Source organism: Leptosomus discolor, chromosome 3, assembly GCF_034619465.1.
Source record: "Leptosomus discolor isolate bLepDis1 chromosome 3, bLepDis1.hap2, whole genome shotgun sequence".
Taxonomy (NCBI): Eukaryota; Metazoa; Chordata; class Aves; order Leptosomiformes; family Leptosomidae; genus Leptosomus; species Leptosomus discolor.
The window spans coordinates 41,504,653-41,529,699 of NC_141393.1; the positions used below are offsets into that span (position 1 = coordinate 41,504,653).

Here is a 25,047-nt window from a genome sequence, read left to right on the forward strand (position 1 = left end):
GAGGTTTTATGACTGCTTGCTGCTGTGGATGTCTATCCATAGATGAGTAACAGTAGTCTACTGCTCAGAAAAGATTCTGATCAGTTCATAATTGTTGCTTAATATCTGAATATGGACTCTAGCAACATATTTGCTTTTTAAGTTCTAATAAGTGGAAGAATATAAAAATGCAATCAGGATGTGAACAGTGCTGAGGCAGTTGCTTATTCATTTATTCAGGACTACAAGAAATGCTTGCATTGCTACAGGCAATAAATGCTCCCTCTCAATTTGTTAATCTTTTAATCTGCAGTTTGGTTTTGTGTTCAGAGGAAGCAATTACATAATACTTCACTTTTGAAATTTTATTTAAAGCTGAAGTTTTTGAAGCGTCTTGAAAAGATGTCATATTTGGTTATTCCAAAGCTGGTTTGGAATAATTATAACAACATGGTTTCTGACTTGGAAATTATGCTGTCAGTTCTTAGCCACTAGATCTGGCAAAAGATACTCCATTGCCAGATGAGACAGAAAGCATGGAATACCAGCGTAATGAGTTGCCAGATCTCTTAAAGCAGTAATGTGCATTTGGGGAAGGGGGAGGCTTTTTTCTAGATTTAGGTGGGTTGTTACATGTGTAACTTATTTTTCTTTTTATCTTGTTAAAGGTTTGGCATAGAAATGGTGCCTCTTGTTCAAAATGAGCAAGAGGGTTTGGAACTTGGTGAAGAATCTGATCTGTCTGCTCTGGAAGGATTCCAGTGGGAAGGGATTTCCTTAGCAGTGCCTGGCTCGACCAGAAAACGTAGCTTTTCTGAAAGCAGTGTCGTTGCAGACAGAAATCCTGCTTATAGCTTCTTCAGTGAACAAGCCAAAATAAAAGAAAGTGGGCAAAGACGAGTAATTGCAGCCAGTCCCTCACATTGCATAACATCTGGGTATGAAGCAAGTGCTGACATTGAGGCTGACTTGAAACGAGAGACATCTTCTCTTCCTTTGTCACCATTTCCATCTGAAAGAACTGAGACTAGTGGAAGGAGACACAGCCTGGAGGCCACCTCTGAAGTCACAAGGCTCACAAAGCAAGACCAGGAGAGCCCAGAGAAGAGGACGCCTCTTCTTGAAAAACAAAATGTACTAGAAATATCAGAAGAAAATCATCCAGCTTCAAATAATGCTTCACTTCTTGCAGTGTCTAATAACATAGATGCAGCTACAGACAGTAGCTGCACATCTGGTACGGAGCAGAATGACAGCCAAGGAATTGGAAAGAAACGGAGAGCAACTGGAGTAAGTGTGCAATTTTGTCCAGCTTTGGTGTGCTAAAAATGTTTTTTGCCTGTCGATGGTCATTCAGCCTTGGAAGGATCCCTGCAAGGAGGGCTTTCTCCATTTGATTCTCTTGTACATGGATAGCCTCAAACTAGTTTGTTTGGCTTAATTCTCTTTAAGTATTTCTTACGTTTCTGACTTCCTAGTGCAGGACTTTTGCTTAATCTTTTTAGTTAGGAAGAACGACAAATGCTCTTTAATTTTGATTTGGTAACTGGTGTGATATGCTGGTAAACAAGAGCTATTAAAATATTTCCATGGAAATAGTTAGTGTTGTAGCAAGGATCTTGGTGTTTCAAAACTGGAATGGAAGCTAAACTGTAGTAGAAATTTGTTTTCCTTAGATGTTTCTGGGTTTATGGTCAAGCAAGGGAAGGCAACCCTTTCTACAACATCACATACTTAAAACTGTAGCCTTAAATCTGAATTTGTTTCAGTCCCGTCTTGGACTTACCCAAAGGGGAAAAAAAAGTGTTTCTGATCAAAATCGTCAAAATGGTTTTGTTACATGCAGAAAGCAGTAATTTTAATTCCTCACTGATTTAATCCTCTAGACTTTCAACTAAAACCATAGAGCAGAAAATCTGACCCAAGTGTGGTCTTAAACATCTGAGGAAGTAGAAGGCTGTTGGCTTATTTAATATTTCTTCCTAGTTGAGATGAAAAAATGGCAATCGCTTTGTTGCCCTCCCTCTTTTAAGGGCAGAGGGAAGGGTAAGTTATGTAAGTAAGTGCAAAATTAATTGTATATTCTTCTCTGTGGGTACAAGTAATGGTTGAAAAGGCAGTGGATGTTTGACTTTTTGATTTAGGCAAAATCGTTCTTCTAACTTTTGTTAATAAATGATTTACTTGCAGGAGGGATCTTCTCCTGAAATCCCTAGTCTAGAAAGAAAGAATAAGAGAAGAAAAATCAAAGGTAAAAAAGGTGGGTGAATATCATACGTAGGTACATCTGGTATAGAGGTTATGGATACCTAGTAGTATTTTGACTTGGCTAAAATGGTAGTTCCTTAATGTTACTTTGGTGCTCCTTGGGCTGTTGCTGAAGTTACTGTAGGGTGGGCTGCTTTCAAGTCTGCAGCATGTTCTTCTCTGAAGAGTCCCGTCTTAATTTGTCAGAAGTTATTTCCAAGATGAGACTTTGTGCCTCCTTTCTGCCTGCAGTTCATGTTTCTGGTTGCGCAGATGAGACCTTTGCTTTCCCCTGTTCAGGGAAGAGAGGTTTGTTGCCTCTTTGAGTGGAAGTTATGAATGGGGATGCACCCATCACTCCCTTCTAATTCAGCTGTGCAGCTTTCCCTTTCTACTTCTGGGTTGTCTCACCAGAAAACTTGTACTCTGCATAACTTGGGTTTTGTTATGTTTTTGACACCTGTGCCAATACTTTTTATTTTTTTATTACTCCTTCCCTATCTTAATGGAAATGAATGTGGAATGTCTCACTCCTTCCTGCTCCTGACCAAAGAAAACTCTCATTCTGGCATTAGATTTTCTCAAACATGCCTAACACATGTACATCATCCCATATCAAAATGAGCTGTCTGTGTTTTAGGCAGAATGTTTTCTTTGGGAGCTAAATCATTGCATCACCATCTGGGAGCTTTCACATGTTCCATTCTCTTTTTTTTTAGTCATTTATTTATATTAAGAGTTGTTTGGAATGCAGATGCAATTAATATGGGTCTTCTTGTGGGAACTAATATTTCACTGCTTGAAAAGGTGCGTTTTTTATCAGCTGCTACCTTCACTGGCTAGTTCTATAATGGAGACTAATAACACATTAGACTTAGTAAAATCTCTCCCATTACTTTGCTTCAGCATAACTGTTATTGTAGTAAATTTACTAAAGGAAACTATAACCTGAATGCAACAAAGCAGTGCTCAAAATGAAACTTAATTTGCTTGGAGAATCTCTGTAATGCCAGATGACTTTAGAAAGTAGGATAGGAGGATCTTTTGCTAAGTACAGTGCTCAGAGACTCTTTCTCAAGAGAATGCAAAAGTGAATCTCACTGCCCAAAGTCATCCTAGATGGTAAATGATTTTGTATCATTGGGTTCTTTTTCTCTTAGGATGCCTTTCCTTGGCTCCTGGGTTAACTGAATAATTTAATTCTTGTTTAGTTTAAATTTGCTTTTGCTTTTTTGATTACATTAGTAGGAAGTGTGTATTTGTGTACTTCAAGAAAAGATCTTTGTGGAAGAGAATGACTTTGTTCAACTAAACTAAATCAGTGATGGCAAAGCTATGATGGACATAGTGACTCAAGTTATCTCGAGTTTGAGATCCTGTAAAGAATAATACTTGACTTTGCTCTTCTTTCATGTAGGTGTGGCTGTTCTTATGCACAGATACTCCTTTTCAGCTTCGTGTTTGACTGTTGATACTTGACCTAATTTATGTGATTTTTACATTCTGAGGTGGTAGTATTTAGTGAGATACGCGTGTAATGTATTTTAATGTATTGTCAAGTACAATTATACTCTACATTTTGTTTCTTTTTCAGAACGTTCTCAGGTAGACCAGTTGTTGGCTATTTCACTGAGGGAAGAAGAATTAAGCAAGTCCCTGCACAGTGTGGACAGCAGCCTCTTGCAGGCTAGGGCTGCCCTGCAGGCTGCTTATGTTGAGGTTCAACGGTTCATTGTGTTAAAGCAACAGGTAACAGTGGGCTTTTGAGCCTGTCTGAACTAGAAGTTAGCAGCCTGAAAAACTGCCTTAAGTAGGACTGGTTTAAACCATAGCTGTTTTGCAGATAACCATGGAAATGAGTACACTGAGAAGTCAGAGAATCCAGATCTTGCAGGGGCTACAAGGTATGAGTTACCATAAAACTGCAACAGTGGAATGCTGACATGTTCTTGGAACTCAGCATCTTGTAAAAATTGCATTTAACTTGAATTCACTTATTTAAAAAGTGCAATAAAATTGTAGGCTTTCAATATCGAAGTCTTTATTGTTAAAGTGTGATCTGTCGTCTCTGGTAGTGCCATCTAGTGGCTTTTTTTTTACAAATTTTTCTCTTCCTTGTGTATGTGTCCGCAAGAAATGAGCTCTTGGCACCACTAAATTTTGTTGTAAAATGTGAACATTTTTGTTCTGGTTGTTCTCTCCCCCCTGCCCGCTTTTTTGCCATTAGAAACATATGAACCTTCTGAACTGTCAGAGCAACTTTCCTGCAGTGTCTTAAGTGAGAGAAGGAATAGCAAATCTCAGATGGCAGGCTCCTTCCTGCCCCTTTTGGACACTTTATCATCTTCTGTACCTCCACTGAGAGCTTCTGTTCATGTAAACACGCCGTCACCATTCCAGTCTTCTGGCAGCACAGCTGCTGCTCCTCCTGACTCCTCAGTGCAAGTTAAACGAGAACCTGTGTCTCCAAAAGACTCAGAAGAAAATGTGAATTCTGTACTCCAGAGCTCTCTATGTGCTTCACGAGCAGAAGAAGTGGAGCAGAAAGATGGTATGTGTGGCTTCTCTTTGTTTTAAGAGAACTAATTTTAAGAAAATAAGGAAATTTTTTTTTTCCCTGAAAGAATGTAAGTTGGGTCTCAAACCCGCAGCCTGTTGTTCAGGGGTGAACTCCCATTAACTTGTGAAGGACTTTGTCAACTTAATAGACTTAGAAACTGGGACCTTCTTTACAAAACATCCAAATGGTTTCCACATGTTTGAAATTGTTAAGCACATGCAAGTTGTAGTCATATGCACTTACGGGTTTCTAGTTGTACTTTAAAAATAGAACAAACATGAATTTGAAGGTTGCATCCTTTTAGAATAATTTAGTTAATTAAAAAAAGCCCACCCAAATCTTAAAACCTCCCCTGCAATTTTTGTTTTCCATTCTGCATCGTTTAATGGGCATTGGTAGCTGAAAAGCTGCCTACAAAGGAAAAATGCATGCCTGAAGACCTTTTTTTAAAAATTATGACCAACTGCATTAAGAGTATTCTGTGTTCTTCTTGGGCCCTGCTGGATAAGCACAAAGACTATAATTTGTGATATTAAAAATAACAACCATCTTCTCGCCCTGTCCGACTCTCTAAATCCCACTGGTCTGGAGATGCTTATTCAAAGTTCATGCAATCTTATTTGTGATTTCAGTAAACAGTTTACTTTAAGAAGGATGTTAAGCACTGTTCACTCATGTGAGGCGGGTGGGAGCGAGTAGGAGGGGGCTGCCAATGAAGCTATGTGTTCGCTTTTGTCTGGAAGAGAAACCGCTGGATTAACTGAACTAATGTGAGAGCTACTGCTTCAGAAAAATGAGATCTTAATGGCTAAAGCTGAAGTGGCTAACTCTTTATTTAGACAGTTTTAAACCCCTAAAACTCATGTACTGTAGTCTGTGGTCAAAGGTTTAAATGCTATTGGTACTTTCCACTGCAACTTACTACTGTGACTGGAGGCACAAACTGAAGATTAAAAGCTCAATCGTCCTGCTTTCCTAAGAGCCTGTGAAGTCAAGCAGGGTAACTCTAATGACAGTTGTGTTTGTCTGCCATAACAATGTCATTTACCCAAGCCCTTAACTTAGGTAATTTGAGATAAAGATTCATTAGTAAGATCCTTGTTAAAGGTAAATATAGCCAACACTATTTTTTTTTCCTTCAGATGAAGTGGAAAATGCTATTGGGAAAAGCCATGCTGTTCTACTTTTATAAGCTTTTTTTCCCCTCAAACACAAGATAAATATTGGCTGAATTGAAGCTTAGACTTCTGTGAATACAAGAATTTGAAGGGTTGGGGTTTTTTTTACCTTTTCTGCAGTTTGCTTCAGATGTAGAACTCTGTATAAAGAGTGGTTTTTTGCTTTTGTTGCATATGCCATTCTGTTATGTTTAAACATCAATGAAGAGAGGTGTCATTTTTCTTTAATGTTAGAGTTGGACAATTCAGAATAAAGATCTATTGATCACTCTCTGCAGTGGCATGAAGTGTCTTGCTTGCAGAATCTTCAGACTTAATTGATGTCTGTGCAGGCACAACAGAAACTGAAAAGTTTTCTTAGATTTTTCTCATAAAGACGAACCTTCAATGTATAGCTGTATTTTTTACTTTAATTACTTTAAAAATGTCTTCATCACATTAGCATATTTGTCAGTTTCTTACAAACTTATTTTTGACATATTGAAAGCAAGAATGTTCTTTTGGTGTTTGATTGTCAAATTAATGTGGTTTTGGTATTGATCAACTTCTATATGTGCTACATTTGAATTGAGTGCCTGCCATCAGATGACTTTGGTAATTTGAGGGGAAAATAAGCGTTTACCATCAGGTAAATTCTCTAATTTAGGGAAGAGGAATTCTCTCTGAGGGCAGACCATCTGCTTTCTGGGGGTTGTACATCCAGCTTATTGGCTTCCCTAGGAGGTCAACTCAACCTTGCTTTGAAGGAGCTGATTGCATTTGGTCCCCCCTAACTACCAGCAGTCTTTCCCACCTGTGGAACTGAGTGAATCTGTTATCTTGCGCTGCCATGGTGATTTCCTACTACGTTTTCTAACACCTGCAGTACTCCAAGTGCTGAGAATTTATAACTTTTGGTTTTAGAAATTTCAGTTTAAGTTGCTGGTTACTCTTACTTTCTGTTCAATTTGTTTTTAAGTGACCAAGGTCCTTCCCTCCCCCTTCCTGTGTAAAATGAGGGATGCACGATGTTAGAGGTGCATTCAGAATTTAAGGGCTTGTGTGCCTTCTTCCCAGTATAATTTAACAAAATAACTCTTCAAACCTTGTGTAAGCATTCGTTTCTTCTGTATAGAGGGTTTTCTAACAAGTTGCAGCTGTATATGACAGTTATGGGTTGGGGGAAAACCAGCTTTCCATAGATTTACTTTTGATACGATGTACTCTATGCTGTCAGCAAGTTCTAGCTTTATCTTGGAACTTCGCTTCTGAGAAAGGTGTGGGGGATGTTCACATTTATGCTGTCTCTAGTTGGATGCGTGATTCCAAATCATCAAATTAGTGCTATGGTATGTTAAACAGTCCAACAGCTTTATCTAAGCATTATCATAGGTTAAGTTTGCTGGTTTCCAGGAGACTGAAGCAGGAAGGTATTTCAAATACTGCCAGCTTCCCATTTGCATTCAGGGATCCCACCCAATAAATGCAGTGAACTTGAAACATCCTGTCCTGGATTGTAGTTATTGGAAATGCAACCAGGGAACTTTAGGGTGTGGGAAACAGCTATGAGATGCTGCCTGTGCTTTTAGCCTGTCTCAGTTGAGAGGGTGGATTCATTTCTTCATATTGGCTTCAGATTAAAGTGACAGGGAGAGTATGTTTGCCCCATCAATTAGTCCACCACAGATGAATTCACAGAGCCTACCCTGATGGCTTAGAGTGCTGCTATTCCCAGGATAGAAGCTACGATGTTGCAGAGTGGGTTGTGCATGGCTCACCTACCTTGAATTAGGTCCAAGTAACTTGGTAGAAATAACTAAGCACAAGGTCTTCAAACTGTGTCACTGAGCAGCTGAGACATGTTAGGCATACGTTGGTTAATACCAGTCCTATAGCAGTGGTGACAGCTGGTAAGGGAGCACACAGTGGAGGGTGGTAGCATCTTAAGCTGATGATGTAGGATTCACCGAAGGCTGTTTGTCAAAACTTTAAAAGCATATAGTCAGCCAGCAACTTGAATGATGTGCCCCATTCCTTTGCTTCTGAGTACAGAGATAAACATTTTGTTCCCCTGCTGTGTTTTTGAAAGGCTGGATAGCTGATTGGAATAGCAGACCTGCATGTGCAGATGGCTTTCAACATTTAGGAATATGTAGTTTACAATGCACAAACAGAAAAATTCAGGGAAGGCAATTTTGCATAAATATTTATTGCTGTGCAGATGGAATATAACACTAGTCTGTTTTCTTCAGAAGAGACCAACCAGAAAACCTCAGTGTATCCAGTTATCTCTGCAACCATATCACTATCAGAGCTGGCAGCTTCTTTCCAACACACTAATCAAGATGTTCACAAGCCTGCTGTGGACAGGGGAAAGGCTGGACTTCCCGAGAACACTTCTCCTCCTCATTCACTGTCTGTTTTCAGCAAGAGGGAAGCAAATGATACAGGGACTGAAAGCTTTTTGCTGGATCAGTGTAGCACCTCTCTTCCAAAGCATTCAGTCCTTCTAGAAATGCCAGTGGATAAAATCCCCAAATTGTCAGCAGAACCAGCTGAGCAACAGCCTGCAACCACTGTAGTCCCAGCAGAAAAAGGGAACAGGAGGAGGAGAAAGCTAAGGAAGAAGAAGAATCTGAGGGCAACCCATGTGCCAGAGAACAGTGATACAGAACAGGATATAATTGACTCTAAGCCTGTCCGGAAAGTCAAGGGTGGAAAAGTTCCTAAAGTAGAAAAAGTTACTACATCTACTCCTCCAAGACAGGAGGATGGAGTTTCGGCTCAAACAGCAAGAGACAAAGATGAGAATGACAGCAATGCTTCTCTGGAACTAGTGGAAGTTCCAACACCCCAGTGTGAGGTGGTTGATGTTGGCTCGTCAGAGTCGGGAGATGAGAAACCAGACAGTCCTTCAAAGAGGGATTCACGCAGCTCTGTCGATCAAGCAGTCCTTGAGGCATCTTGCTCTGGTTATGATGAAGTGAGCTCTACCAGTGAAATTGGCACAAATTATAGGGATGATGAAAAAAAAAGGTGAGATTATTGAGGTTTCAAAAGTAAAAGGCCTCTCTTTTTTTTTTTTTTTTTTTTTCTGCTCCCCCTGCCCCCCAGTTCAGAAAGTCTTACAACATCAGTAACTTTTAATTTCATTCAGGAGTGAAATAAGAGGGAAAATGAAAACTGAATTTGATTTCTGATATAACAAATGAATGTTTCTTGTTACCTACTAATTTCTCTAATACAAGAGCAAGGCTGCCCTCTATGGAAAGCTTGGTTTTGAGCTTATCTGTCACAGTCTTCTTTTCTACTAAGTGCAGAGTCTTCTATTCTGGAGTATTATTATACCAATATTTTGTCTGAAAATGAACATGCAAAGTCCAGTCTCGCTACTCTTTCTGTGTTACAGTGTGGCTGAGATGCAGACTTCCATATCATCACTACGAGGATCAAAGAACTCATCAGGTATATCTTTTAAGCTTTTCTTCTGATACTTTGTGTATAGTATCTTGCAGGACTTTGAGTTAAGTCTCGATCAAACTGCTTCCAGAGGGGAATTTTTCCCCGAAGATAAAAACCTGCACTAAAAACTGAAGTGGGAAGTGATGCATACTCACTTATGTCATCTCTCATGAATGCTTTGTGCCTTGACACCTCCACGTGCCCCCAGCCCCTCCCACATAAACACTTCTGCTCCACAGTCTCTGTAGAGTCATAGCGCTAACAATAATACAATCCTTTCGTCATTTTGAAAGTCTTTCTGGACTTAACATCATATAAAGGTCTTTCTGGCATTTTATATTGCCTTCTGCCACTTACACAGGCTCCAGCTGGGAAATTTGACTTTAAGGTGCTGAGCCCATGAAATAGTTCTGCTGTTTGGTAACACAAACAAGAGTAGTGTGTTTGCTTGAGTGTGCTCCCATAATCAAAGTATATGTGTGTCTGTCCTACAGAAGTGTCTTCAGAGCCAGGTGAGGATGAAGAACCTACAGAGGGAAACTTTGAGGGACACCTGGCGGCAGTGAATGCTATTCAGATTTTTGGGAATTTGTTGTATACCTGCTCTGCAGACAAAACTGTTTGTGCCTACAATCTGGTTGTAAGTAAGGTTGTGGGAATGGTGTTCCATAAATTGTAGTCATAAGGTTGTAATTCTGTTTTTGTAGAAGTCTTACTGTGTAGTTACGGAAGCAGGTGCTTTTTCAAGTGCCTGTTTTCTTATGCTATTTTCTTCAAATCTCTCTTCTCCCCTTCCCCAACCCCTTCTCCATATGAGAGGGGTAAAGGGAGATAGATTGCTGCATGTGTCCTGCTTTTGTTAGCTGTCCTGCCCTACTCTGTCAGGCTCAGATCCTGAGAGGCATTATGGACCTTTATGTTGACAGACCCTGTGCTTTCCTTTTCAGAGCAGGAAGTGTGTGGCCATCTTTGAAGGACATACTTCAAAAGTGAACTGCCTCCTGGTCACTCAGACAAATGGGAAGAATGCTGCACTCTACACTGGCTCAAGTGACCACACTATCAACTGTTACAATATTAAGGTACTCAAACTCGGTGGTGACCAATGTATACTGTGTTTTTATGTGAGTGTTTCCTTGCAAATATAAATGAAAAAATCCTTTTAAACCCATATGAGCTGGACGTGAGCCCCACTTCATACCTCATTAGAGCGGAGCAGGAAGAGGAAACAAACAAACAAACCAACAAAAAAAAACCCACCCCAGCAAACCATTAAGTGATTTTTACCCTAATCTTTATCTTTTGGCTAGTGTGTCAGTGGAGTTTTTGCCAGAACAGCATGATGGGATCCTAAATATTGGGAACACTAAAATGCAGGATGATTGCCTGGCCACGATTATCACATTTGTCTTGCTTTATTTCTAACTTCATTGCTTACAGAAGGCATTGCTTTCTTTGTAGAGCAGCTATAGAGAGAAAAGGTATCTATTATTCTGTGGGCAGGTGGAGGAGCAGATTGAGACTTCCTGAAGCTGGGCTTTTAAGGATAAATGATGGGAAGTCTTGTCCAATCTGTGGCTTGAAGGACTAGGAAGCAAATATCTGCTTCAGGGGGCAAACTGCCAGAGGTTTTTAAGTCTTAAACTGATGATTCGTGGCACTTCCGTGGGGAGGACTTAATGGGGATTCCTCAAACTCAAGCATGCAACAGGGTGGTTTTCATGTACATGTAGTCTGTAGTCTAAACTTCTATATATATTGGAGGTTGTGACTGGAATAAAGCTTTCAGGGTTATAACTGGTTGCTGAAGTACAGTCAAGTCTCAGGGATGGGAGTGAGCTGATGAAAACCAGCATCAAACTGCCACCAGGCTTTCAGATGTTTTTCTGCAGCTCTGTTGGATCAAAAAAAAAGCAGCTTGTAGGTGAAAATCATAATTCAGTTCATGCTTTTTTTTTCCTGAATTGTTTTCAGTTAATGAAAAACTTTAAATACTTCTTTCTGTTGCCAGACCAAAGAGTGCATGGAACAGTTTAAATTAGAAGATCGAGTGCTCTGTTTACACAGTAGATGGCGGATCCTTTATGCAGGACTTGCAAATGGCAGCGTGGTTACTTTCAGCATAAAGGTTAGTTTGTTTAAATGTTGGCACCTAAAAACCTGTTGCAACGCTGTTTCTCTCTACTCTGTGTTTCTTTCCATTCTTTCTCTTGAGTATTAAGTGTATTTGTAATTAAAGTATTTTGGTATAAGTGGTCACTGTTGGCCTCATTTCGTCCTTTATTTTGTCAGTGCATGAAGCTGTCCATCTCCCCTTCCCTCCAGTTACCATCCTCTTAACTGCTGTGTTGTTGTAATGCTTTTCCTTAAGGTTGCATCTGGCCTACCAGTTACGTGTCATGAGAGTTTTCTGCCACAGTTATTTGTGAATCCTCCTTTCTTGCCCATCAGGGTGGTCTGAGAGACTTCAGTGTGTTGCTGGTTTTGCCTGCTCCATTTGCAGTTATAGAAGAGACTCATTCATATGGTTTTCTGGCAAAGAGGCTTAATCAGTCCCTATAATATTTAAAACTGAATACAAATCATTATCTAAATATTTTTGTGATTATTCTTTTCATGGTGTGTAGACTTATTTCTCAAATTTATTGTTACAAATTTATCATGTTTTGCATTTTTCTCGTAACACTCATTGTTCTAACTCAGAAGGAGGATTTATTGGACCTTTGCTAAATAATGAAATATTTTTTTAAAAGATGAAAAATCGAAGCCTAACATAAGGACTTATTTCCTTGATTTGGAAACTTAGTTGTTAAGATGCAACTCTTACCACTGCTGAAATGGCGTGTTACTAAATTGAAATGAGATGCTATAACAAGTACAACACAAAAAGGACTCAGTGGACTAGTCAGTGTCATAGCAAAGTTTAAATTCTTAAATTCCATTTTTTCTTCCACCAACAGAACAACAAGCAGGTTGATACCTTTGAATGCCATGGCCCCAGAGCAGTGAGCTGTCTCGCCACAGCTCAGGAAGGAGCACGCAAGTTGTTGGTAGTGGGCTCCTACGACTGTACCATCAGCGTGCGAGATGCGCGGAACGGGCTGCTTCTCAGAACCCTGGAAGGTCACAGTAAGACTATACTCTGCATGAAGGCAAGTGTCTCTGAAAATATGTTTTTGACAAAGAATGCTTAAAATGATGTGGTTTTTTTCTTCCTCAAAAAGGAGGTTTCTGGCTCCTGAGATCACAAGCTGGAACATATGCTTGTCTGACTGCTTTGCTGTGACCACTGTCATGTAACAGATAGGGAATTACTTCCATAAATTGTCACTTTAGATATTATGGTGCAGTGGCACTGCATTTTTTTGCCCTGTGGGCTACCCTAGTCCTGCTTGCATGGCAGCATACTGTGGTCCCTTCTTGATCCTTGATGGATCTGTTAAGCTGCCTTTCTAGATTAGTATTTGTCAGGAGCACCATCTTTCTTATGTGACCAGGATATAAGTATGCAGCACATTCAATATTTCCAGGAAACAGTGAGCTTTACTATGCGGGTGCAGAGCAGCATTCTGCAGTCAGTTTCCTTGGTTCCTGATCTGCTACTGAGCTGTCCCTGAGAATAGTCCATAGGTGGGATGAGTCAGCCTGGTGGGCTGCAAGTAGACAGCTTCTAATACCAAATATGAAGTGTCAAAAGTCATCATTAGGCTGACATAGTACATTTTCTAGCTCTCAGGTAAAGAACTCAGTGCATGCTTTTTTTTTTTTTCATACTCTCCATTGATTTTAACACTGTCAAACTTGGGAAATATTACAGTACAACTTCAAACTGAACAGCGTCCTAACGTTTTGCTTGCCCATTTCCATTTCTGTTACAAAAATAAAACTTTTTTTTTGTCAGGTTGTGAATGATCTGGTGTTCAGTGGCTCCAGTGATCAGTCAGTCCATGCCCACAACATTCATGTAAGTCTCTATATATAAAGTTAGAATGACTTTTGCTATTAAGGAGTGAATTCCTGTGCTATAAAGTCAATATTTCCAGAATTTTTGACTGGCTGGTGGGCCAAATTGCTTTCAGAAAAGGTAGCTGTACGGTTTTGTTAATGTGACTATGCACTATAGCTAACTAAGGAGGCATGCAGAGGATACATAAACATGCTGACTCTTGCAATATGATATGCAGTGCCTTTTTATCTGGGGATCTTCCTTCTGCAGATATGACAACAAATGTGCTGATAACGTGGAAAGGGTTCAGCGCAAAGCCATGTAAGGTGGTCTGGTAGGGGGAAAGATTTTCTTTATTACAGGAAAAAAACTTGAGGAATACAAAGTGTTCCAAACTAGCTGGTTCAAAAGCTGTTATACTGTCATGAATGCTTTGTCTCTAGCCTGCCACTCTCTTGGTCTTTTACACCATCTTTCCCCTGTGCTAGCAGAAGCATTCATGTAGCTATGCAATAAGTTAGAATAAGAAACTTATCAGAGGTAAATTTTAATTTAAAAATTGGCATATTTCTGTGTATTTAGCTAAATTTGCTCACTGATCCTTGTGGCTACATAAATATTGCTAGTACTAGTAGCACAGTACTAGTTGCAGGACAGGTGGGAACATGTAACTGATAATGGAAAGAAGTAGACACTTTTCATAGTGGCCTGCAGTTCTGTTGTAGTGGAATGCTCTGTGTTAATATGGGCAAAGAAAAGCCTAAGTAGTATTTAATCATAATCTAGAAGTACCTTCACAGGAAATGGACATCTAATAAAGGGTGTTTCCATTTTTTGAGTAGTGAGCATTGAAGCTAGCTGCCCATCTAAGTTAGGTAGAACTGTTTTGGTTTGTTGCTTTAAAAAATAAAAAGACCACCATCACCTATTTGCCTGTGTTTTTTCTTGATGCAGACTGGAGAGCTGGTACGGATCTATAAAGGCCATAACCATGCAGTAACGGTTGTGAACATTCTTGGGAAAGTGATGGTGACAGCATGTCTGGATAAATTTGTTCGTGTTTATGAACTACAGGTAAGAAAATAGATGGTTACTAATGCCATTTACCTAATAAGTGTTAATTAATTATGTTTAAGTCAAATAGAAGGCATCTTTCTGCTTACTGGTCTGGCCCATCCCGCTCTTTCCTGTCACTCAGAATATATAGTTGTCTCACCAGCCAAAATACATGGGTTTTAAAGAATATAACCTAAACCATTTATAGTACCTGGGTTATCCTAAGACAACAACAGCTCAGAAAAGTGGGGACATGTTTGTTTGTCTGCTGAAAGACGAAGTGCTTAGTTGGGCAAGAAGACTCACAGAAGTAATGTAAGCAAAAGTGAGCTTTCATAGTGGCTATGGAGTTTGGAATCCGCCAGAGGAGTTTAGTGCTACCCAGGAGACTGCTCTTGGAAGAATTCTCATTTGCATGTCTGTGAAAAATGGCTATTAACTGTCATGCTAGTAAATGTCTGTTTCTTTTTCTTTCAAGTCCCACGACCGCTTGCAAGTCTATGGAGGCCACACAGATATGATCATGTGTATGACCATCCATAAGAGCATGGTAACTTCCTTCTTTTCACTGGTCCTAAAGAGAAGGTTATCGTTTCCACGAGTGTATACAAGAGAGTTTGATTTTTTCAGATAATGAAATCAACCTGCTGTCTGACTAAGAGCTTAGAAATGTCGGCCAAAAAATCAAGTTGCTTTAACAGTTTTGAATTTATGTAATATTATTGTGTGGGGAAAAAATACCTTTAACTTACTGTAGTCTTAAAACAATAGTTCTGTTTACAGTGATGACTGCTATGAAGAGTCTATAAATAGTAAAAAATTCCATCTTTTCAAGCATCAGTCCTGTTTGACTTTTACTCGAGTCGCACAGATGCTAGAGAAAAACTTCACCCACAGTCAAACCTCTAGTAAACTTTGAGAGAACATAAACAAAGGTATGCAACTGATTTAGGTGCACAGATTTCTTTGTGCATCTGCCCCTGCAAGATAGGTTTCAGAAGCACTTCTGGATAAATAACTTGCTTAAAATAGTCGTTAAAAGCACTTACTTGCCTGCATGTGTAGGAATTTGTTTACAAACTTTCTTTCAGATTGTAAAATAAGAGGTATAGTAGCGATCTATAACAACAGAAGAATCCAGTCAAACAGAACTGATCTCCTGCTAATTGGGATACATGCTGCCCAATCTTCACTTCTCGTGTGAGTGAGGTGGAGAGCTAAGTACACTCAGGCTTTGTGCTCGCCGTCTGAGGCTTGAACTGTCCCCCAGCAATAGTCTGGGCATTCTCAAATCAAAGAAGTCTTCAGAGGAGAAGCTTAGTGACTAGTGAGAGATTACAATTTTCTGTAGTAGTCTTAGTAGTAACTTGTCGTCTCAGCAGATTGGCTGTTATATCCTAATGATTAATTTCCAAGAGACAAAAAGACTTGAACAAAAGTAACAAATGAAATCGTCAGCTTGCAGAGCTTTCTGTGTTATGTGAGGACTCTTATTAACGATGAATGTTCTTTGTGGGATTTTGAGCGTCTGACATCCTTTTCTTTTGAAAGGACGATTTTGTGTGGAGCATTTCCCTACTAAAACGCTGAAACGTGTTTTTTAGTATGTCATTTTGTCTGCCTTTTCATGATCTGCATCAGCCTTCTCTTTCTGAAATTCTGATGTTCTTCCTCACCCTTTCTTTCCATCCCTTTTTGATACACATATAACTGGTTAAGTCCTAGAAATATATTCAACTTGACATTTACATTATTTCAATTTTTTTCAATTTATACAATTTTTTCACTTCAGTGTATAGTAACATTATATTTTAAAATTTTCTGAACTTTTACACACATGACACTGTCAGTGATAGAAGTTATGGAAATGTTTTTTGTTCATTAGTGGGTTTTTGTAAACTATGAATGCAAATCTTGAAAGAATTAGGTTAGACCCATTTTTTAAATTGAGAAGCCTTGCATGTTGATATTGCATTGTTTTTCACCTAATGTACTCTACCTTGAAGCCTCCTTCAAAATTTGACTTAATTTTTTTTCTGTTATTCCCGGCTTGCTTATATATAAATGTTGGTTTTACAGATCTACACTGGATGCTATGATGGCAGTGTCAGAGCTGTGAGGCTTAATCTGATGCAGAATTATCGTTGCTGGGTAATGAACAAAATGGTTTTAGCCTTCCTGTGTTATAGTTTTTAGACTCATTTTCTGGGGGTGGTCACTTCTCAGTGTTGGATAGCTTGACCTTTAGATCATTATAATTCAGTAATTTTTAAAAAGCGTGTATGTACATTTTAAATGTAAGTATATTTCACTAGTTCATTTTTCGTGGCCTTTAATGTAGGTGTATGCTTTGGGGCAAGTTGATAGTAGCATCTTAAATTATTTTTCTTTCTGGCAGTTTTTAGATAGTGACATGTAACTATTTAAAACCAGAAACTTCCGCTGAGTGACACAGGAAAAACTGATTTACTCTGCTAAATAAGTATATTTAAGTTCCCGATGACTCTGTCTTAGGTAAGCTTAAACCTTGTAAAGGCTTAGTTCATCTCTTCTTCCGGCCATTCTTGCTGATGGTCTAAGCTTGGCTAGAGGCAGTAAAGCTGTAACTGAAGGAATAGAGACCATTGAGAATGGAAATGGAATAATAAGATTAAAAAGTTACATGAGGTGGCATGCCTGTGAACAGTCTTGGTAGAATACTGAGAAGTTGCAAGAAGAAAAGCATTAGCTAAAATTCTTTTTCCTTGGCTTATTTTGCTGGTTTTTCTACCAGTGGCATGGATGTTCCCTGATCTTTGGAGTCGTGGACCATCTGAAACAACACTTGCTAACTGACCACACCAACCCAAATTTTCAGACCCTAAAATGTCGTTGGAAGAACTGTGATGCTTTCTTTACTTCCAGGAAAGGTTCCAAGCAGGTATGTGATTGAACTAACATGGTATTTGGTAGTATAAAGTACTTTATATCACCACAAATATGGACTTGATCCTATTTTTCTTAAAAAGCGTTGAATTCTTCTAATCTTGACAGGTTTAACTGCATACAGTTACAGTCATACAAGGCTAATAGGGTTCAAGTCAACCTGTGACAGATGCAGAGTGCTGCTAAATATGATAACTTGAGATGTGGTCCATTTAAAACAGTTTGATCCCAAAACATTACATGGAAATGGTAAAATTCTTGAAATAGTAGAAGAAATTCCGGTAACTATACTCAAGATGTTATTACATTTCTGTAGAAAAAATTTATTTTTGAGATGAACGAACATCAATCTTCAAACAGGTTTTTATCTTAATTTCTGTCCATCACTACCCCCATTCGTTGCTGCGGATGCTGATGCTGTTTATTTTTTACACGGGATTGGTTTTGCTAACAGTCTTTAAGTGGTGCGTAAATTTCTGAGTAAATGTTGGCATAAATGGTAAAAAAATGAAGGCAGCATATGAGTTGGATGTGGAAGGAGGGTTGTTACTTACAGACTGATCAGTAAAGTCCACATTTTACTCCTTGGCAATATAAACTGCCTTCCTTTTAACTGCTTTTCAAAATACACAACAGAAGGAGGTTTCTTTAAGGATTCTACTACTATTTCTTTGTTCTCAATTTCTCTTTAAGCGCTGGCTTTGGATATGATGGGGTTTATTTGCCTTGAATCATGTGGTATGAGAGATACTTTATATGTGGGGTTTAGTAGCTTGGCGTTTTTTTGGTTTTTTTGTTGGTTTGGTTTTGTTGTTAAAAAAATTTTTAGATGCTTTAAGCCAAAAAGTGTATATTATCCAGAACATCACTTTCACTGAGGCTTCAAGGAACTTTTGCAAAGTTTTTTGTGATTTTTTTTTTTTTTTTTAAATTATTTTTTAGCTGACTTCTCTGGTTCTTTTCTAGGATGCTGTAGGACACATTGAAAGACATGCTGAGGATGACAGCAGAATTGACTCATGAAGCTTTTCATCTCCCACATTGGGATGTAATTTTATATATCAGAATTATTCCAAATAACATCAGTTTCTTACTCCATTCTTTGCTCTTTCTTTTCCCACTTCGAATGCAAAAATGGAGTAGGGCTGAAATGCCTTGCTACAGAGACTGCAGGTTGTGTTGCGCTCTGTAGAAATAAGGCTGGTGAATTAAGACTTGGCCCAAATGGAAGATTCTTGGAAGTTTTTAATTCGTTGACAGATAAGAATATTCCCTCCTCTTGTCTGCCTTGTGGTTTTGTTATTTGTTTGTTTTTCTGGTTTGTTTTTGTTGAGAGTCTTTGGGAAGTCCAGAGGGGTGCTGCAAACTTAGATTACAATAGGTGCTGGTGTTTGCAGACTCAGCGTGAAGTCTGTTAAGTGTCTAAGACCTGTCTGTTTTTAAGTTGTATCCAATTTTTTTTGCTGATTGTAATAAAACTCTGCAAACCAGAATATCACAAATTCTAACAGTGTAACCTGAATATCCAGTGTACTTTTTGACTTTCTTCATAAAAAGACAAGGTATTTTATGCAGAACTGGAATAAATTATTTTTTTTAATGTTAATTGTAACTTATTTTTTATTCCTTGTGTAAAAATTGCTATAACTGACATAATATATACAGTGACCAACTGCCCTAAGTACTAAACCTCCTGAGGTATTTTGTTTATTTGGAGGAAGGCAGTTATTTCTTGAGCGGTGTGCCCGTAGCAGTGAAACAGAACAGTGGCTCCACTCATGTGCTTTGCAATTTTAGTCTTTTTAAGTATAGGTTCTTATGTACAGAAAGGAAGGAAGTGATGTCACCTTTTGTTTTAGTTAAATACCAGCATGACACTGCTACCTTGATACACCATCATAGTTGGATTCCTGATTTCATTTGGAATCTTGGTGACTGAGCTTTGCAGTCCCCTATCTTCCTGACATAGCAAACTAAGAGAAATGCAAAGGCACTGCCTGTCTACGTGCATCCACTTAGGTAGTGTTTTGTTTCTGTGGTAAACTGGCTTAATTGGCTTGGGCTGTACCAAGTTCACAAAAACTCAACTGGAAAGAATGGAGCAGGATTTTAAAGTCTAATGTTCTCAAGCAGAAGCTGAGCATATAAAATGCATATCACATGTAAAAGTCTTGTTTCTACTAATGCACAGAAGGTACCACAGAGAAGCCAGTGCAGAGGGAAAGGCTGTTTCCTCTGCAGGTGTCCCTTGGGGTGGAAAACTTTACCCATTAAGTTCAGTGAAATGTACTTGTTGCATTTGCGATCCTCTCTCCCATAATGACACTAATTTAGCAAAGAGCTCTCTTAAGCAATGAGACTAATCTAGCAAGGAGCTTTGTGTTCATTTCTGCCTAACTTGCTGCTCAGGATAAAAAAAGCAGAGGTTTCCTTAAAATGTAACAGAAGTGTCTGAGCTGCTTATAAATGAATCCAGCACTTCTCAAATAAATTGAATGTACTATTTTTACTGGGCATCTCTTTCACCACTACTTTGAGGCTTGGATTGCCAACCGTAGACAAACTGAGTTTTATAGCCTTATTCTTTGGCTATAAAGAAGTCTTCTAAGGCCAAGAAAGTGACTGAGGAAAGCCCATGGATGTTCCACTGCCATCAAATCAAGGAACTTCAGGGCCTTCTCTGGAGCACATCATTTTTGTATTGTCTGAGCGGACAAGCATAATTTCTCTGTAATTACTTGACATTGATGATTTTTTTTTGAGAGAGACAGGAGTAAAATAGGAATGAGATGCAGTAGCATCCTACTTCAAAGACATGGGAATCTTTGAGGTTCCAGTGCTTTTGTGGTGATTTGTTCGGGTTTTTTTTATTAAGCTGTTTATGGACAGGAAAAAAAAAAACAGTATGTGGCTTAGCTCCCAGGCTGTTTTGAGGGTGTTTTTGTTTTAGGTTTGGGGGGGGGGGGTGTTTGTGGTTTTGGTTTGTTGTGGTTGGTTTTTTTTTTCTTTCTTTCTGTGATGTGTGGATGAAGCAATTCAAGAGAAAATCAAGTTCAGGGAAAACTCTGAGCAGTGTAAATGTTTTCTAATGCAGGCTGTATTGTTCTACAGTCTCTGAGACTATTTGCTTTTTTCATGACCTAAAAGCAGACGATGGCGTAATACTTAAACCATTTTCAAAATTATTGCTATTCGAGAGTTCTAGTCCTTTTTTGAACCACAATGAGGGAGTGTGTACAAGTGTGGCATAAACAGTGTGAACGTCTCAAGCTGTCTTCCATGGACTGTGCTTGAAGTGCAGGTGTGTGTCCTGAGGACAAGCATGTGGAGTAATTGCAGCATTCTGAAAAACGGTGTATGAGAGTAGATTTTGTTACTTCTTGTGATTCTTCACGTTCTTGCTGCTGTTTTCAGGAGTGTGTAAAGATCTTTTCTCACTAGGTGTTGCAACAAGTGCAGTTATTACACTTATTTGCATTCCTGATTGCTTGTTTGGTTTATCTTTTCTGGTTGGTGGAAGCAGACTTCCTTATCTTGTAGTCCATGATATCTCCTTAGCTGTCCTTGGAAACAGTCCTCCTGAAAAGTCTGGACTTCTGAAATCCAGATTTAGAGCTTTAGCAGTGGTGTCTTTTGCTACTTGATAGGTCATTTCAGGTATATTGTAAGAAACTTAAAATGGATAAGAGGCAGGAAAATAGCAGAGCTGCATGAGTGTTTATAAAATTTTCCTTCATAAATTAAAAACAATTTTAAAAATTGCTCAGGTGTTCAAAGGAAAATGCTGTGCTGCTTTGTTCTGAGGATATTGTAAAAGGATTTGTGATGAAGTTGTTGTGCAGCTGTGGAAATCCCCAGGCTTCTCTGGAGTTCTGTGCAGAGGTTTCCTATTCGTTCAGCTGGAATTCAGGGCAGCTTTCGCTATGGGCTGTTTGCTTCTTCCAGAGGCAGTTGCAGAATGGAGAGGCCAAAGTAATGTATTGGCTTGGTAGAGATCCAAGAGATCCATTAATGAGATCCTCTCCAGTCTTGCAACTTAGGATTTTGACTCATGATATACTTCCAGCTGAAGAGTGTAATAACTTTGGGAAGGTAGACTATTTGTGAAATTTAAGAGTAATACTTGCATGAAAAGCAGTACTGCACATCTGAAGCCTGTTTCGGGGGCATTTTTTATGCAAGTAAAAAGTTGTGGGTGGAAGAGTAGAGTGAGGGTTTATTTTGCTCTTAGCTGTGTTATTTTATTAGTCACATGTTAAATAATGAGCTCTGGACTTGCTGTATGGCTGACTACATATGACAGGCCCTTTGAGGGGCAAGCCACTGTTTTCCTCTTAGCAGGACTGACATTGCGCCTGTTAAGCTACAACCTCCTCAGCGGACAGAAAGTGCTCAGAGGCATTGTACACTTTTATGATATAAAGAATGGGCCAGGCGCTACTGAAACCAGTTATATCATTCTCTTCAAAAGCGTGAGCACTTGTTGTGCCATAGGCATACCAAGCCCTGCCTGAGCTCCAAAAGGAGGGCGTGAGTAGCGCAAAATGATCGCTTAAAGTTCATGTGCTGCAAAGCTTAACATTCCCCAACCCCGGTAGCCTCACGTGTATTGAATGATAAGACAATGCTAGGATTGGTTTATATTCATTGCTCCTTTTTCCTTCAAGTCACAGGGAAAAATAACAGCTAAACTGGCAGTGCAAAATACTCCGTGGCCTAATGCTGCTGCTTCTGTATGTGGAAGGGGCTGGTGGGAAAACTGCTGCATCCATTGGTACGAAGATGCATTAAATATCCCAGGTTCTGCTTGCCTTGCATCACTTACGTGAGGATTGCAGACTTTAAACACTTTACCAGTGCGTAAACTGACTTCCGCAAAATAGCAGGAGCTTGGCTGTGCGACCGGTGTGTTTGAAGTAGTGCGGTTCTTGATGCACGTTTTCAAACTGTACAGTAATGCCAGATCAAGGTAAACAATAACTGAAAACTCACAATAAACTGCAGGTTCCCAGAAACAAAAATGTGGTGTTGAGAAAATATTTTTTCCCTTATTTTGAGTTAAAACACAGGTACAGCTGAATCTTGGTTTTCAGGCTTGTATGGTACTGTCATTCATACAGCCTAAGTTGTCCAGAGTTGCAGAATATGTGAGGAAGGACAAGGAAACGGTTTCAGCTACTGTTTTTTAAATATTTAACAGCAAAAGAACAAACTGTGCAGGTATGTATTGTGTTATATGCGCCTGCCAGCTTCCCAAATTTCATTTTGCTGTAAGTGTTAAGCAGTCTTTTTGAAGAATGGAAGTGGAATAAAACAGCATGATTGAATATTTAGTAATTTAAGCTGTGTAGAACACGTGCACAGATTGACCTTCTCTCACTTTAGTACAAAGGTGTGAGTGTAATAATGAAACTTTACACAGCAAAAAAAGAAAAGAGGAGAAAAAAATAAAATAAAAGTTCTTTATATTGTTATGGTTTGTCCGTCTGTTTCTTCTTTGTTTTGACTAGAATGATTCTTTCACAGGATTCGGTAGAACTTGACTTTGTTCTGGATTTTTTTCCTTGTTTAAGAGGGATGGGTAAAATCAGACAGGCCACTTTGAAGCTCCAGCACCGGCAGGAGTGTTGCAAGTTTTTTCTGCCAGGGTGCAAGAGTCTCGGACCTCGTCATTTGACAGGGTAAATGGAAACTGTCTGCCCAGCTGGTGCCTCCAAGATGATGTACAGACTCTCTTGCTCCATGGCCTGTTGTGAAGGGAAGTTCTCTAGAGCTGTTGGTAGTTCACTTAGCAGGACTTTAAGGACCAGTTTTAAGTTGCAAATCAAAAATCCTGATTTTGATCTTTTGCCTGATAGATTTTGTTTTTCTCTGAACTTCCCAACTAAGAGCATCTCTGCTGTATTTTTTGTATGGAAAATAATAGCCTAGTGGACATAACGTGTGGCTGGAGCCCAGGGCTCCTCGTGGTCCAGTCATCGTAAAAATGTGATTTGGGTTGAAACAACAGTTGAATTTAAAGGAGAATAACTCTTCTTTAGATAAACTATAGGATTTTCTTACTCTTTTGGAGTAATTACAGTACAAGACAACATTGAGAACTTCGTAATCAAAAGGTTTTCTGTTTCTTAGTGACATTTCAGTTAAACGTGCTACTTGGCAGAGTAACTTTGAGTGGATGCCACCCTGTGTTTTTACAATTTTGCTTTACAATAGTGGATTGCTTGGTTACTGTTCACCACTAGAGAAGTAGAAGGTTCTCCTGACAAAGTCTGGTCTCCTCACACCTTTTCTTGCACATTTTGTTTTTCCTTCCATTTTTATATTGATGAATGATTGACCAGTTCTGAAAGCCTTTTGTCGGTAAAGCTGGTAATGATGTAACAATGGAGCCTCTCAAGCTCAAGTGCTTGCCTTTTTTTTTTTTTTTTTTTTTTTTTTTTTTTTTTTTTAATGCATTCAGGGAGCAAACTGGCAACTGTTTGATATATTAAGCTGATTTCACCCCATAAAAATCCAAAAGCAGCTGTATATTCAGGACAATGATTGAAGAGTGCTCAATGTTTCATCCTCCTCTGTTCTTTCAAAATAAAAACAACCCTAAGGATTAGGCCAAAATCCAGTTGATTTTATTTTCGGTTCAATTAAACTAATTGTACTTACACTTTCTAATAGTCTTCCCAAAGCAGTCATGCTAGCATAGCGTCTGATTCTGCTACAAGTCACCTCTTACAATAAAGAAATAGACCACACTGGGGTGGAGGGAGTGTGTGTATAGATATATAAATTTGTATGTATAAGAGGTTTTCTTATGGTCTCAAATGGAAATAGCTTTCTCAATGTTGCTGCAATAAAAAAACATTTAAAGTGTCCAGTGTGTGATTAAGATAGTATGGGGGTACTAAAAATGAGAGCAAATTGCTCAGTTCTGATACTAGACCAAGCTGTACCGAGGTCCTGCAGCCTATTGTGCCTTACTTCCATGTTTCTAGCATAGCAGAGAACCAACCTGCACGGCCACATCTAAGCAGCGTGATTGGGATGCAAAATATTAATGTAATCCAGCACAATCTCACATAAAATATTCAGTCAACATTATGAAGAGGCTGAAATGATAGTCTCAAAAGCAGGACAAAGAGTTAATGACAAGTTACAAGGTGGTAGCAGACACCTCTGACTTTCACAGTTCAGATACAGTCCCGGTTTTGCCTGACTTGAGGGAAGACTCTTCCAGTTGTCAGCACAAGCAGAGTAAGGATGCATGCTCCGTGGCTTTACCATGCAGAAAAAGCTTAAGTCAGTCATCAGTAAATTAATCCTTGTTTCCCAAAGGAAACGTCAGGAAGTTATAAAAGTAGTTAGAGTATGTGGACTGGTCTGCCCACTGGAGTATGGTCGTTTCATTTTCTAAGGGCTTCTTCCCATGCGCTGTCTATCTTGGGGAGTGAAGCACATAATTAGGAAATGCTCTTGTTTGCACTTGGGGATGATTTGAGCTAGTTACTCGAAACAGAAGTCTTCAGCGTGTTCTTGATGAAGGTGGCCGCTGGCTCCGGTGTTACGCATACATCGTGAGCTGCAGCCACTGAAAGAAGAGTTAGAATTAAAGGATGGAAGACTTACTGGCATCCTCCAACAAATTGGATTGAGACACCACCATCTCTACTGAAAGGCAGCTCTTTGCTGACAGTATGAAGCACAGTGGCAGTGAGGAA

The 25,047-nt window shown here is 39.2% G+C and overlaps 2 protein-coding genes across 13 annotated transcripts in view; one reads left to right on the top strand and one right to left on the bottom strand.

The window, feature by feature from the left end:
- Positions 1 to 18,938, top strand: part of ZNF106 (zinc finger protein 106) — a 33,431-nt gene extending 14,493 nt beyond the window's left edge. For 3 of the 9 annotated variants that reach the window (XM_086463582.1, XM_086463583.1, XM_009950060.2), the window contains 17 exons: positions 648 to 1,269; positions 2,170 to 2,239; positions 3,821 to 3,975; positions 4,070 to 4,130; positions 4,454 to 4,777; positions 8,199 to 8,979; positions 9,353 to 9,408; positions 9,900 to 10,045; positions 10,353 to 10,487; positions 11,417 to 11,533; positions 12,366 to 12,557; positions 13,307 to 13,369; positions 14,306 to 14,425; positions 14,886 to 14,957; positions 16,487 to 16,558; positions 17,181 to 17,327; positions 18,299 to 18,938. In XM_086463582.1, coding sequence (XP_086319708.1) covers positions 648 to 1,269; positions 2,170 to 2,239; positions 3,821 to 3,975; positions 4,070 to 4,130; positions 4,454 to 4,777; positions 8,199 to 8,979; positions 9,353 to 9,408; positions 9,900 to 10,045; positions 10,353 to 10,487; positions 11,417 to 11,533; positions 12,366 to 12,557; positions 13,307 to 13,369; positions 14,306 to 14,425; positions 14,886 to 14,957; positions 16,487 to 16,558; positions 17,181 to 17,327; positions 18,299 to 18,355 — 3,190 coding nt within the window. In that variant the 3' untranslated portion in view covers positions 18,356 to 18,938. Of the gene's footprint in view, positions 1 to 647; positions 1,291 to 2,169; positions 2,240 to 3,820; positions 3,976 to 4,069; positions 4,137 to 4,441; positions 4,778 to 8,195; positions 8,980 to 9,352; positions 9,409 to 9,899; positions 10,046 to 10,352; positions 10,488 to 11,416; positions 11,534 to 12,365; positions 12,558 to 13,306; positions 13,370 to 14,305; positions 14,426 to 14,885; positions 14,958 to 16,486; positions 16,559 to 17,180; positions 17,328 to 18,298 lie in introns of all 9 variants that reach the window. The other 6 variants (XM_086463581.1, XM_086463580.1, XM_086463584.1 and 3 more) reach the window with 6 other exon arrangements.
- A 4,916-nt stretch (positions 18,939 to 23,854) lies between these two features.
- Positions 23,855 to 25,047, bottom strand: part of CAPN3 (calpain 3) — a 30,818-nt gene continuing 29,625 nt past the window's right edge. For all 4 annotated transcript variants that reach the window (XM_086462133.1, XM_086462132.1, XM_086462134.1 and 1 more), the window contains one exon: positions 23,855 to 24,917. In XM_086462133.1, the coding sequence (XP_086318259.1) occupies positions 24,891 to 24,917 (27 nt within the window). In that variant the 3' untranslated portion in view covers positions 23,855 to 24,890. The remainder of the gene's footprint in view (positions 24,918 to 25,047) is intronic.